At 43.3% G+C, this 16493-nt stretch overlaps 1 protein-coding gene across 1 annotated transcript in view; it reads left to right on the forward strand.

The window, feature by feature from the left end:
• Positions 1 to 16493, forward strand: part of LOC311150658 (uncharacterized protein) — a gene marked incomplete at both ends in the record, with an annotated part of 102723 nt that overhangs the window by 63725 nt on the left and 22505 nt on the right. The window contains 7 exon segments of the mRNA XM_084188156.1: positions 793 to 815; positions 818 to 936; positions 4538 to 4594; positions 5643 to 5756; positions 6605 to 6682; positions 14225 to 14378; positions 16143 to 16320. Coding sequence (XP_084044282.1) covers positions 793 to 815; positions 818 to 936; positions 4538 to 4594; positions 5643 to 5756; positions 6605 to 6682; positions 14225 to 14378; positions 16143 to 16320 — 723 coding nt within the window.

The following is a 16493-nucleotide window of genomic DNA, read 5'->3' on the forward strand; positions in this document are numbered from 1 at the left end:
ATGCATCCTTAGAGATTTAGCTAATTCTGGACAGTTTTACAGCATAGTAATGCTGCCCTCATTTTGACCCTCTCAGTGTGGTGACTCACAATCACAATTAGAAATGATGGGTATACCGTAGTTTGCATCAGCCTCAAACCAGCTACTATTGATGCAGTCTCTGGAGCAGACTCAGGGTGCTCCGCACACTCCAGCGGCTGTAAGAAGACACTACTGTTGATGTACAGTAGAAAGCCATCTACCCTGAGTCTTTTGAAGTTGCGTTTTGCCAGTCCATCTTACACCACTATCCCTCTTAGGCCTGGGTGCCGTTGTGTGGCAGTCCACCCTACACCACTATCCCTCTTAGGCCTGGGTGCCGTTGTGTGGCAGTCCACCCTACACCACTATCCCTCTTAGGCCTGGGTGCCGTTGTGTGCCAGTCCACCCTACACCACTATCCCTCTTAGGCCTGGGTGCCGTTGTGTGGCAGTCCACCCTACAACCACTATCCCTCTACTCCGTTATTATTCTGCTGCTGTGAGAGTTGTGTTGTTGTGTAGTGAGGAGGAACCTCTCTCTCTCTCTCTCTCTCCCAGGCTGGCCCTGTTGAAGAAGAGTAATGAGGAGGAATAGAACTGAGACTAACCTCTCTCTCTCTCTCTCTCTCTCTCTCTCTCTCTCTCTCTCTCTCTCTCTCTCTCTCTCTCTCTCTCTCTCTCTCTCTCTCTCTCTCTCTCTCTCTCTCTCTCTCTCTCTCTCTCTCTCTCTCTCTCTCTCTCTCTTCTCTCTCTCTCTCCCTCTCTCTCCCAGGCTGGCCCTGTTGAAGAAGAGCGGCGAGAGGACTGGAGGAACAGGATTAATAAGAAACAGGAAGTGATGAAGGTTTCTTTGACTGAGAGACACTCCACAGTACAGGGACAGGGATGGGAGGCAGCGCAGATCTACAAGAAGAAGGTGAGACGTTACCTAACTAGCTAACTGCACTACTAGACCACTGTAACACTAGACTTCACATTACCTAACCTAACTAGACCACTACAACACTAGACACTACAACACTATGATGCTAAATACTGTATAGCTCTGCTCCTTTGTGGGGATTCACTGATGATGCACTAACCAAACATGTTTTATACTGTTCCATGACTTCCATCATAACTCAACCCATTGGAGTGTGTTTAGATACATTTGTGTTCATTGTTATTTTGTTTGTTTTTACTTACCTCACGACGCCAGGACAGCGGAGTCACTCACCACCTTCCGGAGACATTTGAAACCCCACCTCTTTAAGGAATACCTGGGATAGGCTAAAGTATTCCTTCTAACCCCCCCCCCCCCCCCCCAAATTGTAAGTGGTTATCCCACTGGCTATAGGGTGAACGCACCAATTTGTGAGTCGCTCTGGCTAAGAGCGTCTGCTAAATGACGTTAATGTGCCCTTGAGCAAGGCACTTAACCCTAATTGCTCCTGTAAGTCGCTCTGGTTAAGAGCGTCTGCTAAATGACTAAAATGTAAAATGTAAAATGTAAATGTACTTGTGCGTTAAGTAATCTTATTGAAAGGTGTACTGAATGCCACTTGGCACTCTTTTCTGGTTGCCATTTAAAGGGGCCTCTCATGTTTTTGATGTGAGGGTGCCTTACATTTTCCCCCTGCCATTGATCAGCCCCATCTGCTTCAGTGTGAGATCAGCTCAGCTCAGTGGTCCAGTGCCTGGCGGTAGGTCCCAAATGGCACCCTATTCCCTATATAGTGCACTACATTTAACCAGAGTTTGACCACAGCTCTATGGACCCTGGTCAAAAGTAGTGCACTATATTGGGAATAAGGTGCCATTTGGGTCAGAACAGCCCTGCATGGAGCATATGGGGCCAGTCTCCCTGGGGAATTAGCAGTCTGGGGTCTTTGGAGAAATCCCTTGTCTACTTCAGACCGTGACAAGATCAAGTCAAAATTTCACACTGATGGAAGATTGAGTTTCACTTAAACTAGCACTTATGCTTCACCAAGAGCTCGTTTTACAATATGTGGTGCTACAAAATGGCATGTATTTTTTACTGTACAGTATTATATTGAATAACGTAAAGGTCTCGTTTAACTCAGTATTAAACCTTTGATTGAAAGGGGCAATCCGCAGTTGAAACAATAACGCAGTCCCCCCACTGTTTCGGTAAAAAGCTGAGGGATGGGGCTGGAGAAAAGTAACCACTCTCAAATTCATATATGGACTGACCATCCATGATATCAAAAGTATAGTTTAGCCATGTTTTGAGGCTATACAGTGTTTGTTTACATTTACTTTGCTTACAAATATTGAAGTTCTGATGGGGTACGACAGTTGAACTAAGCTCATGAGGCATTTATAGGTTATATTCTTCAAGAATCAATGGGTACAGAGCATTAATTTATAAGTCCAAAAATAGATGTAGCAACTGCTAGTTGCCCCTTTAAGTGCATTCATTCAAAAGGAAAGGAAAGGAGAGGAGACGAAAGGGGAGGAGAGGAGAGGAGAGGAGAGGAGACGAAAAGAGAGGAGAGGAGAGGAGAGGAGAGGAGAGGAAAGGAAAGGAAAGGAAAGGAGAGGAGGCGAAAGGAGAGGGGACGAGAGGAGAGGAGATGAAAGGAGAGGAGAGGAGACGAAAGGAGAGGAGAGGAGATGAAAGGAGAGGAAAGGAGAGGAGACGAAAGGAGTGGAGAGGAGAGAAAAGGAGAGGAGAGGAGAGGAGAGGAGAGGAGAGGAGAGGAGAGGAGAGGAGAGGAGACAAAAGGAGAGGAGAGGAGCGGAAAGGAGACAAAAGGAGAGGAAAGGAAAGGAGAGGAGAGGAAAGGAGAGGAAGGAGAGGAGGGGAGAGGAGAGGAGACAAAAGGAGAGGAGAGGAGACAAAAGGAGAGGAGAGGAGAGGAGAGGAAAGGAGAGGAGGCGAAAGGAGAGGGGACGAGAGGAGAGGAGATGAAAGGAGAGGAGAGGAGAGGAGACGAAAGGAGAGGAGAGGAGACGAAAGGAGAGGAAAGGAGAGGAGACGAAAGGAGTGGAGAGGAGAGAAAAGGAGGAGAGGAGAGGAGAGGAGAGGAGAGGAGAGGAGAGGAGGAGAGGAGAGGAGACAAAAGGAGAGGAAAGGAAAGGAGAGGAGAGGAAAGGAGAGGAGGGGAAAGGAGACAAAAGGAGAGGAAAGGAAAGGAGAGGAGAGGAAAGGAGAGGAGGGGAGAGGAGAGGAGAGGAGAGGAGAGGAGAGGAGAGGAGAGGAGAGGAGAGGAGAGGAGAGGAGAGGAGAGGAGAGGAGACAAAAGGAGAGGAGAGGAGACAAAAGGAGAGGAGAGGAGCGGAAAGGAGCCAAAGGAGGGGAAAGGAAAGGAGAGGAGAGGAAAGGAGAGGAGAGGAAGGAGAGGAGGGGAAAGGAGAGGAGAGGAAAGGAGAGGAGAGGAAAGGGTTGGAAAGGAGAGGAAAGGAGAGAAGAGGAGAGGAAAGGAGAGGAGAGGAAAGGAGAGAAAATGAGAGGAGAGGAAAGGAGAGGAGAGGAAAGGAAATGAGAGGAAAGGAAAGGAAAGGAGAGGAAAGGAGAGGAGAGAAAAGGAGAGGCGTGGAGAGGAAAGGAGAGGAAAGGAGGGGAGAGGAAAGGAGAGGAAAGGAAAGGAGAGGAAAGGAGAGGAGAGGAGAGGAAAGGAGGGGAGAGGACGGAGAAGAGAGGAGATGAAAGGAGATGAAAGGAGAGGCGAGGAGAGAAAAGGAGAAGAGAGGAGAGGAGAGGTAGGGAGAGGAGAGGAAAGGAGAGGAGAGGAAAGGAAAGGAAAGGAAAGGAGAGGAGAGGAGAGGAGAGGAGAGGGGAGGAGAGGAGAGGAGAAGAGAGGAAATGCTGAGACACTAATCAGTTCAGATTATATTAAAACAGAGACACTGACTTCTTGGAATAATTGAATGGCATCTCCTTTCTGTTAATGATGCACCACATTGTGTTGTAATCTGTGTTAAATCCTGTCTGTTTGTGGACTTAATACTTAATGTTAAATCCTCCCGTTGATCACACTTCTTATGAGCCTCATGTTCCAGGAGCAACAGTAATGGGTTGGGGCTAAGGTTGGAATTGAAAGATTTGGGGCACTACGTCTACTAGCCCAGGTCACATTCTACTAGCCCAGGTGACATTCTACTAGCCCAGGTCACATTCTACTAGCCCAGGTGACATTCTACTAGCCCAGGTCACATTCTACTAGGCCAGGTCACATTCTACTAGCCCAGGTGACATTCTACTAGCCCAGGTCACATTCTACTAGCCCAGTTCACATTCTACTAGGCCAGGTCACATTCTACTAGCCCAGGTCACATTCTACTAGGCCAGGTCACATTCTACTAGCCCAGGTCACATTCTACTAGCCCAGGTGACATTCTACTGGCCCAGGTTCCAAAATACTGTATATGCCAGGTGATATTTGATAAGACAACATTTCGGGCTCGTTTCGCACATTTTCTACTGGCCCGGTCTGAAAAGTACTAGCCTTCTCCCTTCTCTGAACGTGCCCTGTGTCCCCCCCCCCGTGTTGTGTTTCCCATGTCTTCAGGAGGAAGGGATGGTTATTGATGATTTTGCTGCTGTCACTGTGTCTGAGCAGCTGTGGGTAAGACCTGACGACGGTGCTGTGCCAAGGCCGATGGGCCAACGGTGGTCCACTGAGCTCTGTGTGAAACCTCCTGCTTATTTTCCTCTCATGTGTTCTGTTGTTCACTGCTCTTCAGTGTTGCTGTGGTCCAGGGTTGCAACGTTTCCATAATTTTCCAACATTTTCCAGGTTTTCCAGAAATCCCGGTTGGAGGATTCCCGGATTTAATCCTGATTACGGGAATCTTCCAACTGGGATTTCTGGGAAACATTTTTGGGGAAATGAAAGGAAATGTACAACCTTAGTTCTGTTGTTTACTCCTGTTCAGTGTTGAAGTGGTCTGATGCTAACCTATTGTACCTCTGCTGGTTTGTGGCTGTGGTCTGATGCTAACCTATTGTTCCTCTGGTGGTTTGTGGCTGTGGTCTGATGCTAACCTATTGTACCTCTGGTGGTTTGTGGCTGTGGTCTGATGCTAAACTATTGTACCTCTGGTGGTTTGTGGCTGTGGTCTGATGCTAACCTATTGTACCTCTGGTGGTTTGTGGCTGTGGTCTGATGCTAAACTATTGTACCTCTGGTGGTTTGTGGCTGTGGTCTGATGCTGACCTATTGTACCTCTGGTGGTTTGTGGCTGTGGTCTGGGATGCTGCTGATGAACTATGAACTCCTTGGCTTGCACTTTATGCTTGATTTGAAGTCAATATAGCTACGCTATTGTGTTCAGAGATAATATGCGATGTGTCTGTTGCTACGATGCCGCCAGTCACCGCCTTTTTTCCCTGCTCAAAATGGCTGCTTTTTGAACCGCACACTGCATGGTAGTGACAGAGAGAAACGTGATTCATCAAAAGCATATAATATTACTGTAAGTCAGTAGTGACTGAATATCAAACACATCAAACACATGGTTCCCATGAGTTTGATACTGCTCCATTCCAGAAATGACTATAAACTGTCCTCCCCTCACCAGCCTCCACTGTTGCATGCCATTGCATTTCATGTGAGGTGTATGGATGTGAGGGGCTCAGGTGATGCTGTAGATGTTGTCTCCCTTTCTTTAAAGGGGAAAATACATTGTGAACCAGCTAAAGATTTGACTGGGGGACCCTCCCTCAGTCTGCTTCAGCCCTGGACCCCCCATCATGACTTCAGACTTGATTTATCCAAAATAATCTCTGTGAGTTGTCTTTCATCAGTGTGTCGCTCTGCTCTGGGTCTCTGTCACAACTTGTGTATGATCATTTCTGGTTGTAAATGTTATGGTAACTCTCCTCTTGCCTGGCTACCCAAACTCCTTGCTCCGGCCAAACGCTACGCCATGCCCATGGACGTTAGTTTCTTCTCTGCAATGAGTCTGGATCTGAGTACCTCCCCGACGATTTCTAGAATGGAAATCCATTCTAGACCATCTGATTGGTTGGGCCAGAGTCAGAACACACGTGGGTAAAGTGGCATTTAGAAAATTCGTCATTGTCTTTGATACTCTGATTGGTTGGAGATGATCCAATCGCTGATGACTTTGTTTTGTACAACACTCGTCATTTGACATCAACACAAACGACTTCATTGATGGCAGTTTCAGACTGAAGCATGTAGCGAATGATAGAGCAGCGGAATAATTCAGTTTGAGTCGCCAGGCCATCTCCTCAGCATCCTTTCTCCAGCATCCCTCTGTATCTCTGCCTGACTGTCACTTTCCTCCCTATTTTCCACGTCAGCGGTGGCTGGAGGACGAGCTCATAGTATTGGCTGGAATGGAATGAATGAAATGAAAACCATGTGTTTGATACAATTCCATAAATACCATAAATACCATAAATTCCATAAATACCATAAATTCCATGAATTGCATCAATTCCATCAATTCCATTAATTCCATTCCAGCCATTACTATAGGTATGAGCCCGTCCTCTGATTTTAAAGTGACACCAGCCAACACTGATCCACATCTCTTCTTCTCTTATGCACTTATCCAATCACCTCTGTCCTAATGAATATGTCTTATCCAATCACCTCTGTCCTTAGGAACCTGTCTTTTCCTCCACATATTCTCCCCCCATCTCCCTTGGTCATAAGTGCCAAGTTATTGACCCTCACAGTCAGGTAAGAACATGCACCTGACCTGCCATGCATGTTTCACTGTTCTGCCTGGTACTTGGGCTGCGTCTTAAATGGCACCCTATTCCCTATATAGTGCACTACTTTTGTCAAGGGCCCTGGTCAAAAGTAGTGCGCTATAAAGTGAATAGGGTGCCATTTAGGACGCAAAATAGGTCTTCCATTATCCCGTCATGCCTGTCACTGATAAGGACTGGTTATATGTCTGTCTTGTGTACACATGATCGCCTCTTGAACACCTCCCCCTATTCCTACTCCTCTATCACCTCTTTCTGCCCTACCTCTTGGTTTTTGTGTGAATGAGAAGTATTGGTCAGACTGAATACTTATTCTACAAAGACAAAGCTACTGTACTGTGTTGCTTTCATTTCCAAGGTTTTGTGGTTTTGATCAAGTGGTACAGGCCATTTGGGACACAACCACAGTGACCTGTTACACATAGTCCTTACTGTACAGCATCTGAACCTATATGTGTCGGTGTGTGTTCAGAGGATGGGAGATGAAATAATGTGTGTACTGTAATAGTATTTGACAGTAAGAGACTGTTATAACAATATATGTAACAGTATATGTAACAGTGTGTAATAGTATATGTAACAGTGTGTAACAATATATGTAACAGTATATGTAACAATGTGTAACAGTATATGTAACAGTATATGTAACAGTGTGTAATAGTATATGTAACAGTGTGTAACAATATATGTAACAGTATATGTAACAATGTGTAACAGTATATGTAACAGTATATGTAACAGTGTGTAATAGTATATGTAACAGTGTGTAACAGTATATGTAACAGTATATGTAACAGTGTGTAATAGTATATGTAACAGTGTGTAATAGTATATGTAACAATGTGTAACAGTATATGTAACAGTATATGTAACTGTATGTAACAGTATATGTAACAGTGTGTAACAGTATATGTAACAGTATATGTAACAGTGTGTAACAGTATATGTAACAGTATATGTAACAGTGAGTAATAGTATATGTAACTATATGTAACAGTATATGTAACAGTATATGTAACAGTGTGTAACAGTATATGTAACAGTGTGTAACAGTATATGTAACTATATGTAACAGTATATGTAACAGTATATGTAACAGTGTGTAACAGTATATGTAACAGTATATGTAACAGTGTGTAACAGTATATGTAACAGTATATGTAACAGTGTGTAATAGTATATGTAACTGTATGTAACAGTATATGTAACAGTGTGTAACAGTATATGTAACAATGTGTAACAGTGTGTAATAGTATATGTAACAGTGTGTAACAGTATATGTAACAGTGTGTAATAGTGTATGTAACTATATGTAACAGTATATGTAACAGTGTGTAACAGTATATGTAACTGTATGTAACAGTATATGTAACAGTGTGTAACAGTATATGTAACAATGTGTAACAGTGTGTAATAGTATATGTAACAGTGTGTAACAGTATATGTAACAGTGTGTAATAGTATATGTAACTATATGTAACAGTATATGTAACAGTATATGTAACAGTGTGTAACAGTATATGTAACAGTATATGTAACAGTGTGTAATAGTATATGTAACTGTATGTAACAGTATATGTAACAGTGTGTAACAGTATATGTAACTATATGTATCAGTGTGTACCAGTATATGTAACAGTGTGTAACAGTATATGTAACAGTATATGTAACAGTATAAGTAACAGTATATGTAACAGTGTGTAACAGTATATGTAACAGTATATGTAACAGTATGTGTAACAGTGTGTAACAGTATATGTAACAGTGTGTAACAGTATATGTAACAGTATATGTAACAGTATATGTAACAGTATATGTAACTGTATGTAACAGTATATGTAACAGTATATGTAACTGTATATGTAATAGTATATGTAACTATATGTAACAGTATATGTAACAGTATATGTAACTGTATGTAACAGTATATGTAACAGTGTGTAACAGTATATGTAACAGTATATGTAACAGTGTGTAATAGTATATGTAACTGTATGTAACAGTATATGTAACAGTGTGTAACAGTATATGTAACAGTATATGTAACAGTATATGTAACAGTATGTGTAACAGTGTGTAATAGTATGTGTAACAGTATATGTAACAGTATATGTAACAGTGTGTAACAGTATATGTAACTATATGTAACAGTATATGTAACAGTATATGTAACTATATGTAACAGTATATGTAACAGTATATGTAACAGTATATGTAACAGTATGTGTAACAGTGTGTAATAGTATATGTAACAGTGTGTAACAGTATATGTAACAGTATATGTAACAGTGTGTAACAGTATAAGTAACAGTATATGTAACAATGTGTAACAGTGTGTAATAGTATATGTAACTGTATGTAACAGTATATGTAACAGTGTGTAACAGTATATGTAACAATGTGTAACAGTGTGTAATAGTATATGTAACTGTATGTAACAGTATATGTAACAGTGTGTAACAGTATATGTAACTATATGTAACAGTATATGTAACAGTATATGTAACAGTATATGTAACAGTATATGTAACAGTGTGTAATAGTATATGTAACTGTATGTAACAGTATATGTAACAGTGTGTAACAGTATATGTAACTATATGTAACAGTATGTGTAACAGTATATGTAACAGTGTGTAATAGTAAAGGCGGCCTGGACCGTCTTACCTGAAGAACTGTTGGGAGAAGCACGCACATAATATGCTTTCAGCATGTTAACATGACACACTCGGAAAGAGCGCCTCCAATCTGGGGTCTTTATTACATCATTGGTGTCACTGAGTTTCTTTTCCACTAGATATGGTCCAGAAAAACGTGCTGACAGAGATGATCCAGGGATTGGCAACAAAACTAAAACTTGATCCCCTGGTGCAAAAGAACGGCCAACAGCCTTTTTGTCATAATGCAACTTCATGCGTTTTTGAGTAGAGGAGAGAGACTTTTGGGCTAACGCACATGCAGCGTGCAGTCTCTCCCGCATCTTACTGACATAATCCAACACATTTTTAGGGGCACTACTGGGTGTAGGAGATAAGATATGCTCCTTCAACACTTTCAGCGGACCCCGTGGGGTGTGTCCAAACACAAGGTCGGCAGGGCTGAACCCTAAGGACTCTTGTATTGCTTCCCTACTAGCAAATAGGACAAAGGGCACCCCCTCATCCCAATCGGTACTGGTATCCATGCAATACTTGCGTAGCATTGCCTTCAGCGTCTGATGCCAGCGTTCGAGAGCCCCTTGACTCTCCGGATGATACGGACCGGAGACCTGATGGGAAATACACAGCGTCTTCAACACATTTGAGAACAGCTTTGACATAAAATTGGATCCCTGATCAGTTTGGATTACTTTAGGGAGTCCAAACGTAGAGAAGAACTTTACCAGTGCCTTCACGACAGTCTTAGCCGTTATTGTACGGAGAGGAATAGCCTCTGGGTATCGAGTAGCACTGCACATTTTTGTTAGTAAGAACTGGTTACCTGACCTGGTTTTCGGTAACGGACCTACACAATCAATTATCACTTTTTCAAACGGTTCCCCCACCACAGGAATCGGGCAGAGCGGCGCACGAGGAACTGTTTGATTCGCTTTCCCAGTGAGTTGACATACGTGACATGTTTTACAATATTGGACAACGTCAGACTTCAAACCTGGCCAAAAAAAATGTTGAAGGACTCGGTTATAAGTCTTCGTGAACCCCAAGTGTCCGGACCAAGCCTGGTCATGGGCGAGTGACAGCACCTGCTGTCGGAACGGTGTAGGAACAACCACTTGACACACTTCACTCCAGTCACTAATGGTGTCATGAGCTGCCCATTTACGCATCAAAACTCCTGCTTCCATAAAGTAGGCAGTCTCCTTAGTTTTAGCTTCCTCAATGGACATTACCGAAGTAAAACACTTGCGAAGACTGGTGTCTCTCTTTTGACATTCAATCACCTTCCCAGGGGTGACAGACAAAATAATGTCATGTAATTGGGGCGCGATTTCACTTTCCCCTGCCTTAGTTTTTATGGGGGTAAAAACTGTCAGCATTGCAGAAGGAATACTCGGTGCATTGTCTTCTACCTCAACCTTCTCAAAAATGGAACTAGCCAAATCCACCACAGCTTGCGAGATTGTGCCCTCGTTAACACACAAGCTGGAAAAACATGTGGAAATGCTTGAACCAGCTTATCATCTGCAATTCTGATTTCTGGGTTGTCTACTACCTCTAACACAGGAGTGACGTTACCACCAGCAATATCATTCCCTAGTAACAATGTAACTCCTTTTACTGGCAGTGTAGACACTACACCAACTCGGAAACATCCTGATACCAAGTCTGACACTAAGTGGACCCAGTGGTACAGGTACTGTTTTTGTCTCGATCCCCTGTAATATGACATGCGAGCCACAATATGTTTCAGGAGACCAGGGTAAAGCATCAGTAACCATTACTGACTGCGCCGCCCCGGTGTCTCGTAAGATTTGAATGGGCTTTTGATCAGCTTGTTCTCCAGTTAAGGAAACACAACCGGCAAATATAAACGGAGCATAGACAGGATCCGGTTTCTCAAATGCTGAATCAATAACTCGGTCCAACGGACGAGCCAAAGACTTGACTAAACCCATACTTTTCATTTTTGGGGACGGTGACCGGGACTGTTTCAGTTTATTTTTAAAAACCAGGCAGTCCGCAATCACATGACCCTTTTGGTGACAGTAAAAACATTCACGGTTTTCATGAAAAGGCTTAGGGTTGTCAGAGGAAAAGCGACCTGAACGAGGCACTGATGATGTAATCGTTCGGTCTTCAAAACGAGGCGCACCAAAGACAGTCTTGTGTGTCAAAGCGTACTCATCTGCTAACACTGCTGCCTGGGCCAATGTCACCACTTTCTGTTCATTTAAATGAACTACAATTCTATCAGGGAGGTTGCTTTTATAATCCTCTAACAGCATCAACTCCCGAATATCAGCAAAGGTGTTACCTTTGCTGGCTGAACACCACCGATTAAACAGAGACTCTTTGTCCCTTGCAAACTCAACAAAAGTATGGTGAGATGTTTTTTTGTGGTTCCTGAAGCGCTGTCTATAAGCTTCAGGCACCAACTCATAAGCCCGCAACACGGTAGTTTTAACTGTATCATACTGTAAACTGTCTTCCAGGGAGAGAGCAGCTACTACTTCCTGGGCTTTCCCAGACAATTTACATTGTAACAGGAGCGGCCAAACCTCGCGTGGCCAATGTAGCGCAGCGGCCACATGCTCAAAAGCAAAGAAATAAGAATCAACTTCCGACTCTCGGAATGGAGGGACTAACGCTATATTTTTACTTACATCAAAGTGGGCTTGATGATAAGCAGTTTGTGGAGTCGCACTGAAGCCAGCGACTAGCTCCAGTTGTCGGATTCTCACCTCCTTTTCAATTTCCATTTTCCTTATTTCAAGTTCAAACTGCATCTGTCTCTCTTTATCTTTTTGCTCCATTTCTAACCGGGCCAGCCTCACCTTTAACCTAGCGGTCCCGCTTGAACGACCTGAAGCAGAAGATAAAGGATCGAATCGGGGCAATGTAAAGGGGGTACGAGCAACCCCTTCCTCCGTCCTGTCCTCCGACTTGGAATCGGAAGGTCTACCCGTCTCCTCTCCTGAAGCCTCCCGCTCCTTATCTTGAAATGAGAGAATTCGCTCTCTCACTAAACCCTCCCTGACTAGCACCAAAAGCTCCGCCTTTAGGGCTTTCTCAGGGAAAACAATTCCATAATGGTGAGCAATAGCGAAAATATCTATTTTCCGAAACCTCACCAAACTATCAACAGAGGGCGCTTCAATGAACTTGGAGATGGCTGAGGCAGCCATCTTGTATACAGCAGCCTCCTGAATGCACACAAACTAAACAAGTCACCCAAACTCACAACCTACCATCACACCTCAATCACAACTCAGAGAGCTCAGTGCAGCAGGGTCCGGTGGGTTTAATGAAATCCCAGACGAACCCCCATTATGTTACGCACTCCTCTCGGAAGAGGGAACGCAACACCCTGCTACAACTCAACTCTCCTTGCCGTGAAAGAGGTATGGGACTGTAAGGATGACAAAAGGCAGAGAATACCGTTAACAGGGAATTTATTCCTTCGCACGGTAAGTTTGGGGAAAAGGGGCTGGACGGAACCAAAGCAAAGAAAGTAAATATCAAAGCCCCCTCTCCTACCTTACCTGCCTACCCACTACTTACTTAACTAGCACCACCTGGTGCACTAACCAAAATACAAGGGATGGTCCGCCCAGGTCTTTCCTAGTGTGCATAGACAGTATACATCTACGGGTAATTTATGCCCGCGGGCCTCTTGCCTAAGCACTCCCTAGGTGCCTTCCCCTTCCCCCCTTGGTAACAAATGAAACAAAATTGCACAAACTGGTTCACAACAAAACCTGAGAAAAACTAACTCAGGACATTAAAGAAACACTGAGCCACAAACTAACACAAAACATTACAATTGGTTCTCACAGCAACAACAATACAGTACATACCAAACTCTTAGCATACAACCAACATGATGTAACTCTCAGCCATTCTGGTTCCCCCTCTTTTCTGAGCAACTGGGGCTTATATAGCTTCAGGAGGAGTTGGTAATTGGAGACAGCTGCGTCCTGACGAGGGCGCGGGGTCAGCTCTCCAATCATCAATGTTCATCCAATCAATCAGCTGCTTGTTGGGGAATTTCAGGAACCCATTTCCTGAAATACCTACATGGAAATACACAAACCACAACACAGAAACTGGGGAACGTAACACAGTGTGTAACAGTATATGTAACAGTATATGTACCAGTGTGTAACAGTATATGTAACTGTATGTAACAGTATATGTAATAGAAATGTAACAGTGTGTAACAGTATATGTAACAGTATATGTAATAGTATATGTAACAGTGTGTAACAGTATATGTAACAGTGTGTAACAGTATATGTAACAGTGTGTAACAGTATATGTAACAGTATATGTAATAGAAATGTAACAGTGTGTAACAGTATATGTAATAGTATATGTAACAGTGTATGTAACAGTGTGTAATAGTATATGTAACTGTGTGTAACAGCATATGTAACAGTATATGTAACATTTTAGTTATTCAGCAGACACTCTTATCCAGAGCGACTTACAGTAGTAAATGCATACATTTTCATACTTATTTTTTCTCCATACTGGTCCGCCGTTGGAATCGAACCCACAACCCTGGCGTTGCAAGCGCCATGCTCTACCAACTGAGCTACACGGGACTAACAGTATATGTAACAGTATATGTAACTTGTGTAACAGTATATATAACTGTGTGTAACAGTATATTTAACAGTGTGTAATGGTGTATGTTACAGTATATGTAACAGTGTGTAACAGTGTATGTAACAATGTATGTAACTGTGTGTAACAGTATATGTAACAGTGTGTAACAGTATATGTAAGAGTGTGTAACAGTGCTTGTAACAGTATATGTAACAATGTATGTAACTGTGTGTGTTCAGAGGATGGGAAAGGAGATGGAGAACCAGGCTCAGATGTCCATAGAGGAGAGGAAGCAGATGATCTCTACAAGGGAGGAGGCCTGGGAGTCTAAAGGAAAGGGCGTGGCCAACGACTCCACCCAGTACACTGTGACCGCACGCATGGTCAAGAAAGGTTAGAGCACGGATGGTCCAGTTATGATCCACTCACACCATTCCTTTGTATTTGATGAGAATGTTGACTGGTTGACCCTGTGTGCTTGGGGGGGAAATGTGGTTCTCTAATTTCATTACCAAATAATAACCAGTGATTTTGTTGACCTCTGAATGAATGATTGAATTGGCTTACTAGTTATTGAAGCATATTATAAACTGGGTGGTTTGAGCACTGTCACGATTCTCTAAAGCAGAACCCAGAAGCAGACCAGGACAAGGTGAGTAGATCGAAGGTGAGTATTTATTTACAGACTCAAATGTGGAAGCAGAATAATCCAGGAGACGGAGCGGGCAGCGGAGGTGAGTTGGTGGGAGTGAATAGGCAGATCCAATGGTGTCACAGAAGCCACCGACGACCAGGCAGGGGTGGGGTGAATGTTCCGGGAGAATGACTGTAGACAGAGTAAACGGAGGTGAGTACACGGCAAGCAAAAAGTACAGAACAACAAAACTAACTCTAGTAAACTTGAGGCTGATACGCTGACACAACATATTGTTCATGGCTAACGATCCGGCAGGGAATGGATGTCAGGTCAGAGCTTATGAAGTGGAGAGGTGATGATCAGTGTGCAGATAGCTGATGATATGCAGGTGCGGGTAATAGAGAGATCTCCCGCCTAGCTTCGTCGCTTGGCAACCAGACAGAAAACAAACAGGCAACACAGGCAGAAACAGACTCAGGAAGCGGGATTCATGACAAGCACTGAATGCTGATTGGCTGACAGCCATGGTATATCAGACTGTATACCACGGGTATGACAAAACATTTATTTTTACTGCTCTAATTACGTTGATAACTAGTTTATAATAGCAATAAGGCACCTCAGGGGTTTGTGGTATATGGCCAATATACCACGGCTAAGGGCTGTATCCAGGCACTCCGTGTTGCGTCGTGCGTGAGAACAGCCCTTAGCCGTGGTATATTGGCCATATACCACACCCCCCTCGTGCCTTATTGCTTAAATATATCACTGTGTGGTGTTAAAAGAAGGCTACCCAGTTAGGTTATTATGTCCTCTCAGTGTGTGTGTGTTTGTGTTTGCAGGTCTGACAGCCTCTTCCTCAGCCATCAGCCCCATCCTGTCTTCTTTCTCCACCAAACTCAAGAGCAGCGTGCCTGGGTTCAAAGTTCAGGAGGGTCAGTCATACAGTCCATGAAGGATACAATGTAGAGTTGCAAAATTTCAATAACTTTCCAAAAATTCCCAGGTTTACCAGAAATCTTGGTTGGAGTATTCATGGTTTCCTGCTTTTTTTTTATCCTTGATCCAACCGAGATTTTGGGAAAGTTACCGGAATTTCGCAACCCTAATCACATTTCTTTGAAACATACAATCACAACAAGACCATACAGTATCTATCATGAATACAACTCTGTTGTCTGATCTGATGTTTAATCCACCAGAAATCGAAGCCAGACCAGAGATGAACTTGGAGTCAGATAAAAAGCTGGATAAATTGGAGACCTCTTTGGGACGTCTGAATAATAGAGGTTGGTGCTGACATTATTCAGTTGCCTTTTACCCACACCATCGAGTTGCTAGCTTTTCAGTGGCGTAGCCGACTAAGGGTTTTTCAAGAATGTGTTTGGGAGACAAGAGATCAAATATGGAATACCAGTGTGGCTTGTGAGGAAGGAAGCTAAACTGTTAATCAAGGAGCGTGATGTCTGTTACTGTAGTCTGGTACAATAGGAATTTGACCTTTGTTGTATTTCTATCAGTGGCAGATCTTGAGGAGACCACTCTGACAGTGACAGAGAAGGCTGTGAAAGAGGTGATGAGGATGGATGATGAGATCTTCTCCAAGTTCTACCGTCATGTGGCTGACTTTCCACGCATGCCCAGCAGGATCGAGATCGACGATGACTTTGATGCCATCTTTGGCACTCAGGCACCAAAGTAAGCGTAATGATTTAACCAAATAATGAAGTATTTGCTCTAGGGTTTCAAAATTCAGATAACTTTCCCAAAAGTTTAACAGAAATCCTGTTTGGAATATTTCTGGAATCAGGAAAACCTTTGGTCGGAGCAGACGTGACGTTGGTGTAGTTACATTGCATGGAGTTTTACTA

The sequence above is a fragment of the Coregonus lavaretus genome, assembly GCF_964263955.1.
Source record: "Coregonus lavaretus genome assembly, chromosome: 23".
Lineage (NCBI taxonomy): Eukaryota > Metazoa > Chordata > Actinopteri > Salmoniformes > Salmonidae > Coregonus > Coregonus lavaretus.